Genomic DNA, 17,801 nt, shown 5'->3' with positions numbered 1-17,801 from the left:
GCAAACCGCTCGCCCACACGACGCCATACACATGGCCTGCGTTTGTGAGGCCGGTTGGATATACTGCCAAATTCTCTAAAACAACTTTGAAGGGGTCTTATGGTAGAGGAATTAACATTAAATTATCTGGCAACCGCTCTGGTGGACATTCCTGCAGTCAGCATGCCAACTGCACGCTCCCTAAACACTTAAGACATCTGTGGCATTGTGTTGTGTGGCCTTTTATTCTCCCCAACAAAGGAGAAACCCTTACTAACAGGGATGTAAACAAATTTGTGCACAGAATTTGAAAGAAATCAGCTTTGAGCATATGGAACATTTCTGGAATATTTTATTTCAGCTCATGAAACATGGGACCAACACTTTACATGTTGTGTTTATATTTTTGTTCAGTGTATGTTATCCTGTGTCATTTATGTACTAATACAAACCTGTGCCGGGTTGTATGAAGGAGTGTCCGATGAAGTCATTACTTGAAGTCATTACTGACCAGCACTTATTTCACCTGAAAACAACACATTGTAGGCCTACTTGAAATCCTTCTTTAAGGGCCAGACATAAGAACCATCATGCAGGACTGGAGGTGCTCAAAAGTAGTGGCTGACCTTGTCCATGGAGTAGAGGTAGAACTCTTGTACCTCCCCATCCCCTATCCTAAGCTTGAACTCAGGAGGTAGTGGCCTAGTCGAACACAAACTGGCTTTCTGGAAACACCCCCTCATCCTCATAAGTATAGCTATGAGAGAAGACACAGGGAAGACTGAAATACAGTGGATTAGAATGTAGGCCTATGTAAAAGCATGCAAAGAGACAGCATTCTCAATGAGACACTGCAGAGTGCTGGCCACTCCTGTTGAGGCATCAATCACCTCACTGCTCACATGGCATGCAGTTTCTGGTATGTCTGCTGGGATGCAGGCCTCCTGTTCACACTCCTTGATCAGGGTGTTTTCACACCGATACCTGCTACTAGACCCCCAGCTGCATGAAAATATGGTGGAAGAGCATTATCAAACCACAGTTTGCCATTCACTGAAAATATGTAAAAGATCAAATCAACAAGTGCTGACCAGGATGTCCAGTTTTACAGGGTAGGTATGCTTGGTCATGGATGATCATCCCACCCACCTCCTAAGTTCCCCATTTTCATCCTGACAGTACCCATTAATATGGACTCCATACCGTTTCACTCCAAAAAGGCATACAAAGACAATGTTAATGGGGCATACAATGGCAGGGAAAACACTGGGATTGTTTTCCATTGTTATTGCTGAGGCAAGGCCTTACTTATGGCCAATCTCTACATACACATTAATGGAGTGTCGCAGTGACTGTCCCCACAGTGACTGTACGTACAGTTGAAGTTGGAAGTTTACATACACCTTAGCCAAATACATTTAAACTCAGTTTTTCACAATTCCTGACATTTAATCCGAGTAAAAATTCCCTGCTTTAGGTCAGTTAGGATCACCACTTAATTTTAAGAATGTGAAATGTCAGAATAATAGTAGAGACTGATTTATTTCAGCTTTTACTTCTTTCATCACATTCCCAGTGGGTCAGAATTTGACATACACTCAATTAGTATTTGGTAGCACTGCCTTTAAATTGTTTAACTTGAGTCAAACGTTTTGGGTAGCCTTCCACAAGCTTCCCACAATAAGTTGGGTGAATTTTGACCCATTCCTCCTGACAGAACTGGTGTAACTGAGTCAGGTTTGTAGGCCTCCTTGCTCGCACACACTTTTTCAGTTCTGCCCACAAATTTTCTATAGGATTGAGGTCAGGGCTTTGTAATGGCCACTCCAATACCTTGACTTTGTTGCCCTTAAGCCATTTTGCCACAACTTTGGAAGTATGCTTGTGGTCATTGTCCATTTGATAGACCCATTTGCGACCAAGCTCTAACTTTTTGACTGATGTCTTGAGATGTTGCTTCAATATATCCACATCATTTTCCTCCCTCATGATGCTATTGACACTGCTCAAAAAATAAAGGGAACACTTAAACAACACAATGTAACTCCAAGTCAATCACACTTCTGTGAAATCAAACTGTCCACTTAGGAAGCAACACTGATTGACAATAAATTTCACATGCTGTTGTGCAAATGGAATAGACAACAGGTGGAAATTATAGGCAATTAGCAAGACACCCCCAATAAAGGAGTGGTTCTGCAAGTGGGGACCACAGACCACTTCTCAGTGCCTATGCTTCCTGGCTGATGTTTTGGTCACTTTTGAATGCTGGCGGTGCTTTCACTCTAGTGGTAGCATGAGACGGAGTCTACAACCCACACAAGTGGCTCAGGTAGTGCAGCTCATCCAGGATGGCACATCAATGCGAGCTGTGGCAAGAAGGTTTGCTGTGTCTGTCAGCGTAGTGTCCAGAGCATGGAGGCGCTACCAGGAGACAGGCCAGTACATCAGGAGACGTGGAGGAGGCCGTAGGAGGGCAACAACTCAGCAGCAGGACCGCTACCTCCGCCTTTGTGCAAGGAGGAGCAGGAGAAGCACTGCCAGAGCCCTGCAAAATGACCTCCAGCAGGCCACAAATGTGCATGTGTCTGCTCAAACGGTCAGAAACAGACTCCATGAGGGTGGTATGAGGGCCCGATGTCCACAGGTGGGGGTTGTGCTTACAGCCCAACACCGTGCAGGACGTTTGGCATTTGCCAGAGAACACCAAGATTGGCAAATTCGCCACTGGCGCCCTGTGCTCTTCACAGATGAAAGCAGGTTCACACTGAGCACATGTGACAGACATGACAGAGTCTGGAGACGCCGTGGAGAACGTTCTGCTGCCTGCAACATCCTCCAGCATGACTGGTTTGGCGGTGGGTCAGTCATGGTGTGGGGTGGCGTTTCTTTGGAGGGCCGCACAGCCCTCCATGTGCTCGCCAGAGGTAGCCTGACTGCCATTAGGTACCGAGATGAGATCCTCAGACCCCTTGTGAGACCATATGCTGGTGCGGTTGGCCCTGGGTTCCTCCTAATGCAAGACAATGCTAGACCTCATGTGGCTGGAGTGTGTCAGCAGTTCCTGCAAGAGGAAGGCATTGATGCTATGGACTGGCCCGCCCGTTCCCCAGACCTGAATCCAATTCAGCACATCTGGGACATCATGTCTCGCTCCATCCACCAACGCCACGTTGCACCACAGACTGTCCAGGAGTTGGCGGATGCTTTAGTCCAGGTCTGGGAGGAGATCCCTCAGGAGACCATCTGCCACCTCATCAGGAGTCATACAGGCACGTGGAGGCCACACACACTACTGAGCCTCATTTTGACTTGTTTTAAGGACATTACATCAAAGTTGGATCAGCCTGTAGTGTGGTTTTCCACTTTAATTTTGAGTGTGACTCCAAATCCAGACCTCCATGGGTTGATAAATTGGATTTCCATTGATTATTTTTGTGTGATTTTGTTGTCAGCACATTCAACTATGTAAAGAAAAAAGTATTTAATAAGATTATTTCTTTCATTCAGATCTAGGATGTGTTATTTAAGTGTTCCCTTTATTTTTTGAGCAGCATATTTTGTGAAATGCACCAGTCCCTCCTGCAGCAAAGCACCCCCACAACATGATGCTGCCACCCCCGTGCTTCACGGTTGGGATGGTGTTCTTCAGCTTGCAAGCATCCCCCTTTTTCCTCCAAACATAACAACGGTCATTATGGCCAAACAGTTCTATTTTTGTTTCATCTGACCAGAGGACATTTCTCCAAAAAGTACAATCTTTGTCCCCATGTGCAGTTGCAAACTGTAGTCTGGCTTTTTTATGGCGGTTTTGGAGCAGTGGCTTCTTCCTTGCTGAGCAGCCTTTCAGGTTATGTCGATATAAGCTAAGGACTCTGGGACTAAACACCTCCCTCTGCAACTGGGTCCTGGACTTCCTGACAGGCCGCCCTCAGGTGGTAAGAGTAGTTAACAATACGTCTGCCAAGCTGATCCTTAACACTGGGGCCCCTCAGGGGTGTGTACTTAGTCCCCTCCTGTATTCCCTGTTCACCCACGACTGCGTGGCCAAACATGACTCCAACACCATCATTAAGTTTGCTGATGACACAACAGTGATAGGCCTGATCCTCGACAACAATGAGACGACCTATAGGGAGGAGGTCAGAGAACTGGCAGTGTGGTGCCAGGACAACAACCTCTCCCTCAATGTGAGCAAGACAAAGGAGCTGATCGTGGACTACAGGAAAAGGCGGGCCGAACAGGCCCCCATTAACATTGACGGGGCTGCAGTGGAGCGAGTCGAGAGTTTCATGTTCCTTGGTGTCCACATCACCAACAAACTATCATGGTCCAAACATACCAAGACAGTCATGAAGAGGGCACGACAAAACCTTTTCCAAGCCTCAGCAGACTGAAAAGATTTGGCATGGGCCCCCAGATCCTCAAAAGGTTCTACAGCTGCATAATCGAGGGTATCCTGACCGGTTGCATCCCCGCCTGGTATGGCAACTGCTCGGCATTTGACCGTAAGGCGCCACAGAGGGTAGTGCAAACAGCCCAGTACATCACTGGGGCCAAGCTTCCTGCCATCCAGGACATATATAATAGGCGGTGTCAGAGGAAAGCCCATAAAATTGTCAGAGACTCCAATCACCCAAGTTATAGACTTTTATCTGCTGCCGCACGGCAAGCGGTACCGGAGCACCAAGTCTAGGACCAAAAGGCTCCTCAACAGCTTCTACCCCCAAGCCATTAGACTGCTGAACAATTCATAAAAATCGCCACTGGACAATTTACATTGACCCCCCCCCCCCCCCCCCCCTCTTGTACACTGCTGCTACTCACTGTTTGTTTGTTACCGTATGCATAGTCACTTCACCCCCACCTACCTGTACAGATTACCTCAACTAGCCTGTACCCCTGCACACTGACTCGGTACCGGTGCCCCCTGTAAATAGCCTCGTTATTGTTATTCTTATTGTGTTACTTTTTATCTTAGTCTACTTGGTAAATATTTTCTTCTTCTTGAACTGCACTGTTGGTTAAGGGCTTGTAATTAAGCATTTCATGGTAAAGTCTACACTTGTTGTATTTGGCGCATGTGGCAAATAAAGTTTGATTTGATATCTCTCCATACTAGAGGTCGACCGATTAAATCGGAATGGACGATTAATTAGGGCCGATTTCAAGTTTTCATAACAATCGGTATTTTTTAACACCGATTTGCCGACTTAAAAAATAAATAAAAAATGTACACCTTTATTTAACTAGGCAAGTCAGTTAAGAACACATTCTTATTTTCAATGACGGCCTAGGAACGGTGGGTTAACTGCCTCGTTCAGGGGCAGAACGACAGATTTTTACCTTGTCAGCTCGGGGATTCAATCTTGCAACCTTACGGTTAACTAGTCCAACGCTCTAACCACCTGCTTTACATTGCACTCCACGAAGAGTCTGCCTGTTACACGAATGCAGTAAGAAGCCATGGTAAGTTGCTAGCTAGCATTAAACCTATCTTATAAAAAACAATCAATCAATCAATCAATCCTAATCATAATTAACTACACATGGTTGATGATATTACTAGTTTATCTAGCCTGTCCTGCGTTGCATATAATCGATGCGATGCGCATTCGCGAAAAAGGACTGTCGTTGCTCCAACGTGTACCTAACCATAAAAATATATATTTTTAAACCTGCATATTTAGCTAATATTACCTGTGTCATGACATTGCCCTCTTTGAGTAGAGAGGACAGTTGACCCCCTCCCCCTTGCACCATCCCCCTACCTACCTCCCCCCACCCAGGCCCTGTGTGAAGGGGTTGTAAAATTCTAGAGGAGAATCTCTTGCCACATGGCCCAGTTGAGACACAGAGGGGTTTCATAGAGAGACACAGGAAATTCTTCCAACTCACAGAATTGGGGAACCGAACGACATTTATGTTCTGGAGAAGGTATAAAAGATTGGTGAAGAATCCAGCTACGAACTGGTCCGCTTGGTACAATTTTGTGATACTCAGAAGAGACAATATAGCCATATTACCATAAAACTGTTTATATAATAGCCTCAGCTATGGGACTTGCATCCAAATGGTGGTATAAAATGTATTAATAAGGATAAAGCTATTTGTAATACATTGAGATGCTATGTACTGATGTTAATGTCATAGAATTGTATTTCTGTACCAAGCTTAACTCAGTCATCGGCACGTCCCCAGGGACACAGACAGGACCAGGCGTCATGTGACAAGCCTGTTCTATGTTCACTATAAAACCCCACCCTGATTTACTTTCTTTAGACCAGCTTACCTCAGAAGAGAGAGCCAAGGTTTGACCACCCAATTCCTCTACTGAAAGTTACCTATACCACGTGGTTAAACTTTTAGACTATCGAGACCGACAGAATAAGAACAAGTCTTTGATTTTAATTATTAGTCTGCAGCTAAGTAAATTATATCATTGAACGCGAAGACCAACGAAACATCCATTCTATAACGACATTAATGAATGTCGCTTTGAAAGACCATTCTAACCGAGAGAGAGAGAGAGAGAGAGAGAGAACTCTCCAACAGAACGATTCTCCAACAAGGATCCCGACGACACACTGAGCGTAAATATATATTGATTGCAATTGTTCCCGAATGAGTGAGCATTCATGTGCAAAGGATTATCATATCAATTGTTAATATTAATGAACTCTGTGTGCCTCCTCAGCTGACCTTTTATGACCCTTTGTTTAACAGGCCGCCATGCTGTTTAGCCCACTAGGGCACATTACTCTACCAATTCTTTGTGACGATAATTACTGTTTGTATGCTTTCTGTGAATTACTTAGTTTAGTAAATAAATTATTTTAAGACAATTGATGTATGGATGACTTTAGTAAAGGCTGGATTCGTGCAGATACAACAATTTACGACGTTTGGAATGAGACTGGACGTGAGGTAAAATACACCATTTAACCTGTTAGGGCTAGGGGGCAGTATTTACACGGCCGGATAAAAAACGTACCCGATTTAATCTGGTTACTACTCCTACCCAGTAACTAGAATATGCATATAATTATTGGCTTTGGATAGAAAACACCCTAAAGTTTCTAAAACTGTTTGAATGGTGTCTGTGAGTATAACAGAACTCATATGGCAGGCAAAAACCTGAGAAGATTCCTTACAGGAAGTGCCCTCTCTGACAAGATCTTGTTCTTCTTGTCTCTGTTTATTGAAGACTGAGGATCTTTGCTGTAACGTGACACTTCCTACGGCTCCCATAGGCTCTCAGAGCCCGGGAAAAAGCTGAATGATATCGAGGCAGCCCCAGGCTGAAACACATTTGCGCTTTTGGCAAGTGGCCGATCAGAGGATAATGGGCTTAGGCGCGTGCACGAGTCGACCCAGTGCTTTATTTTCTTTCGTCTATTTACCTAAACGCAGATTCCCGGTTGGAATATTATCGCTTTTTTACGAGAAAAATGGCATAAAAATGGATTTTAAACAGCGGTTGACATGCTTCGAAGTACGGTAATGGAATATTTAGAATTTTTTGGTCACGAAATGCGCCGTGCTCGTAACCCTTATTTACCCTTTCGGATAGTGTCTTGAATGCACGAACAAAACGCCGCTGTTTGGATATAACTATGGATTATTTGGGACCAAACCAACATTTGTTATTGAAGTAGAAGTCCTGGGAGTGCATTCTGACGAAGAACACCAAAGGTAATCAAACTTTTCTAATAGTAAATCGGAGTTTGGTGAAGACTAAACTTGGTGGGTGTGTAAATAGCTAGCCCTGTGATGCCGGGCTATCTACTTAGAATATTGCAAAATGTGCTTTCACCAAAAAGCTATTTTAAAATCAGACATATCGAGTGCATAGAGGAGTTCTGTATCTATAATTCTTAAAATAATTGTTATGCTTTTTGTGAACGTTTATCGTGAGCAATACTGTTACACTGGCAATACTAAAGTGCCTATAAGAACATCCAATAGTCAAAAGGTATATGAAATAGAAATCGTATATAGAGAGAAATAGTCCTATAATTCCTATAATAACTACAACCTAAAACTTCTTACCTGGGAATATTGAAGACTCATGTTAAAAGGAACCACCAGCTTTCATATGTTCTCATGTTCTGAGCAAGGAACTTAAACGTTAGCTTTCTTACATGGCACATATTGCACTTTTACTCAGTGAGCCTTCCCTCCTAAGTGACTTAAGAACAGAATCTACAGCCTCTGACCTCCTATAGGAGTCAAAATTTTGGCACAGACGAATAGCGCCGCCGTGTGGTGGATTGAAGAGGTTGGAAATTTACTCAAAATGGACGCCACTTTGCAAGGCACCCGACCAACTTGCTCTCCTCCCACCACAAACCGAAGGAAAGTGGTGCGACTGGAGCTTGGGTAACACAAACAAATGTTGCCTTCCAGAGAGATGCGTTGTAGTATAGGCTAGAATGATAACTAGTAGTAATTTCGCTATTAAACACACATAGTTAGCACCAGCTTGTCATTACCTCCCATATATCACAATAGTTTCACTCTAACCTGGCGAATAAAGGTTATTCATTCCGCGAAGCACCTGGAGCATTTGATCATTCCAGGTAGTCATGATTTCTTTTTACCTTGGTTGCTGCCACGAGTCCAATGCTATTACGAAGGGTACAATTTAGACAACAATATGTTAGGATTTCATTAGCTAGTAATATTTTCAGTGTGGTGAATCTGATGTTGCCTACGTCATATTTATCTCATCAGCGCGTTGACTTGGCACAAAACCAGTGACGCATATAAACATCATTGTGTAAAAGACACACATGATTGATACATCTCCATTGGTTGAAACCAGCTTCTGTAGCAGACGCGTTCTCGGATGCCCTCTTTTATTTTGACTTTTTCACATAGGCTCTGTCCTGTAAACCCACCCAAGAAATGAAGATACCTAAACATTTTCCATAATATATTTAAGCAATAAGGCACGAGGGGTTTGGTATAGGGCCAATATAGCACGGCTAAGGGCTGTTCATATGCATGACGCATCGCGGAGTGTATATTGGCCATATACCAGAAACCCCCGAGGTGCCTTATTGCTATTATAAACTGGTTACCAACGTAATTAGAACAGTAAAAATAAATGTTTTCTCATACCAGTGGTATACTGTCTGATATACCACGGCTGTCAGCCAATCAGCATTCAGGGCTCGTACTAATGTGAGATATTTAATCTGTGTGTGTGGGGGGGTTTCACACAATGATAAAGTGATACCTGGTGTTAACCCCTGCAAATCTTGGAATTTGTCACTTATCTCAAGAGCCTTACCAGGCCTACATTGTGCCCTTTATACAGCAATGACCCATTGTGCTATTCCTTTGTTCTACAATACAATGCAATTCAATACAATAACATACAATACAATGGTGATAAGCAATCCTGTAGTTATCAATTTGATTGAATTGAAGACTCATCTGGATTACTGAAAATCTTTCTTTATTGAAAATATACAGTATTGTGGAGAAGAGTGTTTCCTCCCCTAGGTTAAAATTTCAAATAAAATATTATAGGATTATGGGGGGTTAAATCAATTTGTAATTTAGAAATTCACTTTATGGACATAACAAGACCTATTGTCTTTAAGGTCCCTTAATAATGCTATGGATAAAAACTAGGCCACATACAAGATGTCAACCAAGGCCGATACACATTGAGGATATAACACATGTTTAGTGGTAGATGGAGCCAAGCAGAAAGAGGTTTTTATTTCAATGTTGTCCAATGTATTCAGGCAATAATGTGACGGTCAGAGCTAAGAGGAGGTATGAGTATTTTCCCGGGCTGAGAGTCCATGAATCTTTGGAGTCCTTTACTCAACCCCCTTCATGAATTCCAGGAACTCTGTGGAAGAGAATGACACCCACAGCTCATGATGGACAATTTATTTTTGACTGCCTGGATTTGAACTGTGAAATGTTTTGAATGGATTACCTAGACGAGTGTCATTGGTACATGTAGCTGACAAAAACAAACGAACAATTACACATTCTGGAAGTCCCAGCCTGATCTTTTGTCTAAAATGATTACTGTTGGACCTCTTGTCTTACCATCATAATCAATTTTTCCATCATTATTTTTGTCTCCATCCTTCATGAGCTCTTCGATGTCATCCTCAGTGATGGCCTCTCCAGTTGACTCCAGCATGGTTTTCAGCTCCTCCAAATCAATGTAGCCATCTCCGTTTCTGTAAGCAGCATCAATGAGTACACATATCCCTGATAACATTGACCTTACTTTTTTGGTTTTCTATATTTTTGTCTTTATAGGTTCTTGGCAGAGTAAGCACAAATGTTTTTTGGCAGGTACTTTGCTTGATATTAGCCTTACTTGTCAAACATGCGGAAAAGTTCAGCCAACTCTTCCTCTGATTTTCCTTTGCTCTCCTCCTTCATGCAGCGCACCATCATCACCAGGAACTCATCAAAGTCTACTGTCCCGCTGCCTGTAACCCCCCCCCCCCCCCCCAACACACACACACACACACGGTGTCTTAATGCTGAAACATAGTAATGTCATGACTTCGAAATTAACATTTCGGACCAGTCTGAAAACTATGTATGAACCACCCCTCAGGCTACCTGACCTAATGACTTTGCCAAAGGTTAATTCATATTGAAGTGAGGGGATGTAGTATTGTGTAGTATTGAGTGTTGATATATTTGTATCCATGGTGACGCACCATCCTCATCCACTTCATCTATCATCTCCTGCAGCTCCTCTGGGGTGGGGTTCTGCCCCAGCATTCTCATCACTTTCCCCAACTCCTTGGTGCTGATGCAGCCGTCCTCTGCACCCTGACATGCAATGTCAAAGGCTGCCTTAAACTCTGTGGGGACATAGTGGTGAGAAGCAGATTAAATGGAGCTTATGGGTATTACTAGTGCTTCTCCACAGACATGAATGGTGCAAAATTAAAGAAGACATGGTTTGTAAGAGCAATTATTGTGTCCAAAAACCAAGACTCACCATTTTTCTGCTCTTCTGTTAAGTTCTCAACCTGAAGGGAACAGTAGGGAAAGTTACATATTGTATGCAATTTACTTACGTTGACAGACATGGTATCGTACTTTTGAACTCATCTTAGTCTACTTTATGTGCCTAAATTATGCAGATTGGTTTGCCTCTTTGACATTTGTTTGACAAATTGACGACTCATAGTTGGACCATTGGTGGCCATTTCCTCATTGTCTTGTCTCTCTTCACCTTGGTATGCAGTCACCCCTGAGCCCTCACAGTGTGTAATATATTCCATCAGTACCCCAGCCCCTTCTCCCTCTTGTTGAACTCAGCCCAAAACATGTCGAGTACAGCCCCCTACCCATGGTGCAGTCTGACTAAAATGTCACGCTGCTTTCTTCACCTACTATTCTTGTATTGTGGCGAGGGGGGCTCTGGCACAGATTCCGCTGACAGACATTTGTTTGAGCCGACAGCTGTCTACTCTCTTCCTCTTCCTAACTGTCCTTTGTTCTATGTTGTCAGGCAGAGAAATGCCAGAAATCCCATCTAACCTCACATTACGTCATCTGGGTACTCAGAAAAGATAATGCTGAGCTCAAATGTTCATAATGTCATGGCAATGAGCTTTTTGTTGTGCAGTTCACATTTAATCGACCTTTTCAGAATAGCTGTCCTCATAAAACATGACTAACTTTGTGTTTAACCTTGATGAATCTTGGCACTTGTTAGTTGTTTATTCAAAAGATACAATGTTGAATTTCCATTGACTTTACAACTCTTTTGGTGAGATCATTTCATACACTGTAAACTCTTATTTTAGAAGGACAATGACCTATTCTCAGAGGGACAATAATGGTCAACACATTCAGAAAAGTTCTGCTGGCCCTTCTTGATTACTCTCCTCTATAAAAAGATGGTGTTGAATGACACTTTCACATGAGGTGCTTTCCCATCGTATGACCATGTTTAGTTGGGTCTTGACACTCAATATTACTGCACTTACTTTGACCAATCAACGTCAAGGTGGGAACATGTCTATGTGACTACCAATCCCTTTCCTTTGACGAGTGCTTGGTTTGTCAAAGGTACCTTGGGTTTACTTGAAATCATAATTTACAACTCGGTAGCTCTCGTGAAATATATCTTGAATTGAGGTTGACTGGTAAAACCATTTCTCGCTTCTCACAGCTCTTGAAAGCGGATTAGGGCTTTTTGACGTCATCAACGTCTAATTCAGTTGAACAACTAGAGATGACTTTCCTCAGGGCCCATTAACCTCTATTCACCTCTGGCTTGTGTCCAGAGAGTGTGTACTCTAAATATAATGTGAGCTGGAGCATATAGCCATTGTGTGAAATGTGTTAAACATAACACCACAGTCATGACGGGCCGTTATTTTCACATATTCATGTTGACCTTGTGCCTCAACAGATATACCCCGTCCACAACCTGAGCCAACAAACCGCCAAGAAAAGGCACGTGATTTCATAACAGTGCCTTGATTTTTACTCAGCCACAGTACACCCAGGTACGCCAATGAATGAATATTGAGATTATTAGTCCCTCCTTCCTCCCTAGTATATCAGATGAAGACTCTTAGCTGACCTCAGTCAATCGATTCTAACTGTAATGTGAATGTGCGGTGAAAAAGACTCTATTATCTCAGACAAAAACTATCTGGCATCCTCCTGTGTCAACTAACCCCCAACCTGCAGGTTTTGTCCCTGTGTCTGTACTCACCGCTGCTTTGTATACATCATCCATGGCTGCTGGCCTGCCTTTCTCTCTGTCTCAGTCACTGGAACACACTGACGCTCCCACAAACGCCTCAGACACGGGACAAAGGATAGAAGCAACACCTGCCCCAGCCTTTATTGTTAGGGGCGTGTGGTGTTTAAAAAAACTTCTGACCCCCTCTCTGCGTCATCCCACTGTTCTCATCAGAAGAGAGAGAGAGAGAGAGTGAGAACTATAAATAGAGGAAGAACCGAGATGTTCCAACAATAGGAGAGCCTAGGCCGCAGCACCTAAATTGGTGATATCTATTGTCTCCCAGCTAGATCTGGGACAAACGGGATTCCAAGTAGGAACACATTTTTTAAGGATGTGAAATCAATACACTTGTTTGTTTTTCCCACTGTGGTTGTTCTGGACATAAGAGCATTTGTTTTGTGAAAAATAATGATATTTCACAGACAAGATTTTGTGTTTGTTGGGGATTTGGTGGCCTTTCTACACTGGTCTGTGGGGAAAGAATCAGTGTCTTCCAGCAGGGATCCTGCACTTCTTATGTGTTGTACTTGCACCTTTATCTCTCATTCGGCTATGGAGATAATAGTGTATGAAGATGTGCCAATAGAAAAGGGGTTAAATATGTGTCATAAAAATATACAGTTGAAGTCGAAAGTTTACATACACTTTATGAAAATTATGTCATGGCTTTAGAAGCTTCTGATAGGCTAATTTATATCATTTGAGTCAATTGGAGTTGTACCTGTGGATGTATTTCAAGGCCTACCTTCAAACTCAGTGCCTCTTTGCTTGACATCATGAGAAAATCAAAAGAAATCAGCCAAGACCTCAGAATAAAAATTGTAGACCTCCACAAGTCTGGTTCATCCTTGGGAGCAATTTCCAAAGGTACTGAAGGTACCACGTTCATCTGTACAAACAATAGTATGCAAGTATAAACACCATGGGACCACACAGCCGTCATACCGCTCAGGAAAGAGACGCGTTCTGTCTCCTAGAGATGAACTTACTTCGGTGCGAAAAATGCAAATCAATCCCAGAACAACAGCAAAGGACCTTGTGAAGATGCTGGAGGAAACAGGTACAAAAGTATCTATATCCACAGTAAAACAAATCCTATTTCGACATAACCTGAAAGACCACTCAGCAAGGATGAAGCCACTGCTCCAAAACCGCCATAAAAAAGCCAGACTACGGTTTGCAACTGCACATTGGGACAAAGATCGTACTTTTTGGAGAAATGTCCTCTCGTCTGATAAAACAAAAATATAACTGTTTGGCCATAATGGCCATCATTATGTTTGGAGGAAAAAAGGGGACGCTTGCAAGCCGAAGAACACCATCCCAACCGTGAAGCACGGGGGTGGCAGCATCATGTTGTGGGGGTGCTTTGCTGCAGGAGAGACTGGTGCACTTCACAAAATAGATGGCATCATGAGGAAGGAAAATTACGTGGATAAATTGAAGCAACATCTCAAGACATCAGTCAGGAAGTTAAAGCTTGGTCGCAAATGTGTCTTCCAAATGGACAATGACCCCAAGCATACTTCCAAAGTTGTGGCAAAATGGCTTAAGGACAACAAAGTCAAATTATTGGAGTGGTCATCACAAAGCCCTGACCTCAATCCTATAGAAAATTTGTGGGCAGAACTGAAAAAGCGTGTGAGAGCAAGGTAGCCTACAAACCTGACTCAGTTACACCAGCTCTGTCAGGAGGAATGGGCCAAAATTCACTCAACGTATTGTGGGAAGTTTGTGGAAGGGCTACCCGAAACGTTTGACCCAAGTTAAACAATTTAAAGGCAATGGTACCAAATACTAATTGAGTGTATGTACACTTCTGACCCACTGGGAATGTGATAAAAGAAATAGAAGCTGAAATAAATCATTCTCGCTAATATTATTCTGACATTTCACATTCTTAAAATAAAGTGGTGATCCTAACTGACCTAAGACAGGGAATTTTTACTCGGATTAAATGTCAGGAATTGTGAAAACTGAATTGAAATGTATTTGGCTAAGGTGTATGTAAACTTCCGACTTCAACTGTATATATTTCCTGAGCTTTCTTTTATTTTCTTCAAAACCTTATTCGTAATGATTTATTTTTTTACTGTTTGTTTAGCCATATATGAATGTGTTATTCAATGCGTTCCCATAGTGCCTTTACAAAGAATTCATACCCCTTGACGTATTCCACATTTTGTTGTGTTGTAGCCTGAATTCAAAATGGAATAAATTATATATTTTTTCTCAGCCATCTACAAACAATACCCCATAAGAGCAAAGTAAAACATGTTTTTTGGAAATGTAGCACATTTTTAGAAAATGAAATACAGGAATATCTAATTTACATAAGTATTCACACCCCTAAGTCAATACTTTGTAGAAGCACCTTTGGCAGCAATTACATCTGTGAGTCTTTCTGGGTAAGTCTCTAAGAGCTGTCCATGCCTGGATTGTGCAACATTTGCCCATTATTCTTTTCAAAATTCTTAAAGCTCTGTCAAAATTGTTGTTTATCATTGCTAGACAACCATATTCAGGTCTTGCCATATATTGCCAAGTAGATTTAAATCAAAACTGTAACTTGGCCACTCAGGAACAATCACTGTCTTCTGGTAAGAAGATTTGGTCTTGTGTTTTAGGTTTTAGGTTATTATCCTTATTTCATCTCCCAGTGTCTGTTGGAAAGCAGACTGAACCAGGTTTTCCTCTAGGATTTTGCCTGTGCTTAGCTCCATTCCATTTGTTTTTTATCCTGAAAATTCCCCAGTACTTAACGATTACCAGCATACTCATAACATGATGCAGCCACCACTATGCTTGAAAATATGGAGAGTGGTACTCAATAATGTGTTGTATTGGATTGGCCAATTTTTTTGCAGTGTTACTTTAGGTCCTTGTTGCAAAGAGGAGGCATGTTTTGGAATATTTTTATTCTGTACAGGCTTTCTTCTTTTCACTCTGTCAATTAGGTTAGTATTGTGGAGTACAGTGAGGGGAAAAAGTGTTTGATCCCCTGCTGATTTTGTACGTTTGCCCACTGACAAAGAAATGATCAGTCTATAATTTTAATGGTAGGTTTATTTGAACAGTGAGAGACAGAATAACAACAAAAAAATCCAGAAAAACGCATGTCAAAAATTTTATAAATTGATTTGCATTTTAATGAGGGAAATAAGTATTTGACCCCTCTGCAAAACATGACTTAGTACTTGGTGGCAAAACCCTTGTTGGCAATCACAGAGGTCAGACGTTTCTTGTAGTTGGGCTTTTGTGGCGCGATGGGTAACGATGCTTCGTGGGTGTCAGTTTTTGATGTGTGCAGAGGGTCCCTGGTTCAAGCCCAGGTTGGGGCGAGGAGAGGGACGGAAGCTATACTGTTACATTTGCACACATCTCAGGAGGGATTTTGTCCCACTCCTCTTTGCAGATCTTCTCCAAGTCATTAAGGTTTTGAGGCTGATGTTTGGCAACTCAAACCTTCAGCTCCCTCCACAGATTTTCTATGGGATTAAGGTCTGGAGACTGGCTAGGCCACTCCAGGACCTTAATGTGCTTCTTCTTGAGCTACTCCTTTGTTGCCTTGGCCGCGTGTTTTAGGTCATTGTCATGCTGGAATACCCATCCATGACCCATTTTCAATGCCCTGGCTGAGGGAAGGAGGTTCTCACCCAAGATTTGACGGTACATGGCCCCGTCCATCGTCCCTTTGATGCGGTGAAGTTGTCCTGTCCCCTTAGCAGTAAAACACCCCCAAAGTATAATGTTTCCACCTCCATGTTTGACGGTGGGGATGGTGTTCTTGGGGTCATAGGCAGCATTCCTCCTCCTCCAAACACGGTGAGTTGAGTTGATGCCGAAGAGCTCCATTTTGGTCTGTTGACCACAACACTTTCACCCAGTTGTCCTCTGAATCATTCAGATGTTCAATGGCAAACTTCAGACGGTCATGTATATGTGCTTTCTTGAGCAGGGTGACCTTGCGGGCGCTGCAGGATTTCAGTCCTTCACGGCGTAGTGTGTTACCAATTGTTTTCTTGGTGACTATGGTCCGAGCTGCCTTGAGATCATTGACAAGATCCTCCCATGTAGTTCTGAGCTGATTCCTCACCGTTCTCATGATCATTGCAACTTCATGAGGTGAGATCTTGCATGGAGCCCCAGGCCGAGGGAGATTGACAGTTCTTTTGTGTTTCTTCCATTTGCGAATAATCGCACTAACTGTTGTCACCTTCTCACCAAGCTGCTTGGCGATGGTCTTGTAGCCCATTCCAGCCTTGTGTAGGTCTACAATCTTGTCCCTGACATCCTTGGAGAGCTCTTTGGTCTTGGCCATGGTGGAGAGTTTGGAATCTGATTGATTTATTGCTTCTGTGGACAGGTGTCTTTTATACAGGTAACAAACTGAGATTAGGAGCACTCCTTTTAAGAGTGTGTTCCTAATCTCAGCTCGTTGCCTGTATAAAAGACACCTGGGAGCCAGAAATCTTTCTGATTGAGAGGGGGTCAAATACTTATTTCCCTCCTTAAATTGCAAATCAATTTATAAAATTTTTCACATGCGTTTTTTTGTTCTTCTTCTGTCTCTCACTGTTCAAATAAACCTACCATTAAAATTATAGACTGATCATTTCTTTGTCAGTGGGCAAATGTACAAAATCAGCAGGGGATCAATTACTTTTTTCCCTCACTGTAACTACAATGTTGTTGATCCATCTTCAGTTTTCTCCTGTCACAGTCATTAACCTCTGAAACTGTTTTAAAGTCACTATTTCCCTGATGGGGAAATCCCTGAGCGGTTTCCTTCCTCTCCGGCAACTGAGTTAGGAAGGACACCTGTGTCTTTGTCGTGACTGGATTAATTACACCATCCAAAGTGTAATTAATAACTTCACCATGCTCATGGAAAACCTCCCTGGTCTTTGTGGTTGAATCTGTGTTTGAAATTCACTCCTCGACGGAGAGATTGTCACGCCTGCTCCCGCTCTCCCTCCCTGGCGCTCGAAGGCGCCTGGCTGCCCTGCACTACGCACTCCTGCCACCATCATTACACACACCTGTTTCCTGCGTCACG

The 17,801-nt window shown here is 42.8% G+C and overlaps 1 protein-coding gene across 1 annotated transcript; it reads right to left on the bottom strand.

Annotated features, from left to right (window-relative positions):
- Positions 1-9,428: 9,428 nt before the first annotated feature.
- On the bottom strand, positions 9,429-12,858 carry LOC115168239 (troponin C, slow skeletal and cardiac muscles). Its single transcript, XM_029723326.1, has 6 exons — positions 12,710-12,858; positions 10,976-11,006; positions 10,689-10,835; positions 10,337-10,451; positions 10,057-10,193; positions 9,429-9,850 (listed from the first exon to the last, which is right to left on the bottom strand). Exons 1-6 carry the CDS (start codon positions 12,731-12,733, stop codon positions 9,819-9,821), a joined length of 486 nt encoding a protein of 161 aa, XP_029579186.1. The 5' UTR covers positions 12,734-12,858; the 3' UTR covers positions 9,429-9,818.
- Positions 12,859-17,801: the final 4,943 nt, after the last annotated feature.

The sequence above is a fragment of the Salmo trutta genome, chromosome 30, assembly GCF_901001165.1.
Source record: "Salmo trutta chromosome 30, fSalTru1.1, whole genome shotgun sequence".
Classification (NCBI taxonomy): Eukaryota; Metazoa; Chordata; class Actinopteri; order Salmoniformes; family Salmonidae; genus Salmo; species Salmo trutta.
The sequence above is the reverse complement of the archived record's forward strand: the minus strand, read 5'-3'. Positions and strand labels throughout refer to the sequence as shown.

What these genes read in the sequence shown, in the direction of transcription:
- LOC115168239 (XM_029723326.1), bottom strand. Translation starts at nt 12,733, where the DNA reads ATGGATGATGTATACAAAGCAGCG. An exon ending in AGATGAAGTGGATGAGGATG is followed by an intron (nt 10,452 to 10,688) that starts GTGCGTCACCAT and finishes GGGGGGTTACAG; the next exon opens with GCAGCGGGACAGTAGACTTT. An exon ending in TGGAAAAATTGATTATGATG is followed by an intron (nt 9,851 to 10,056) that starts GTAAGACAAGAG and finishes TCTCTTCCACAG; the next exon opens with AGTTCCTGGAATTCATGAAG.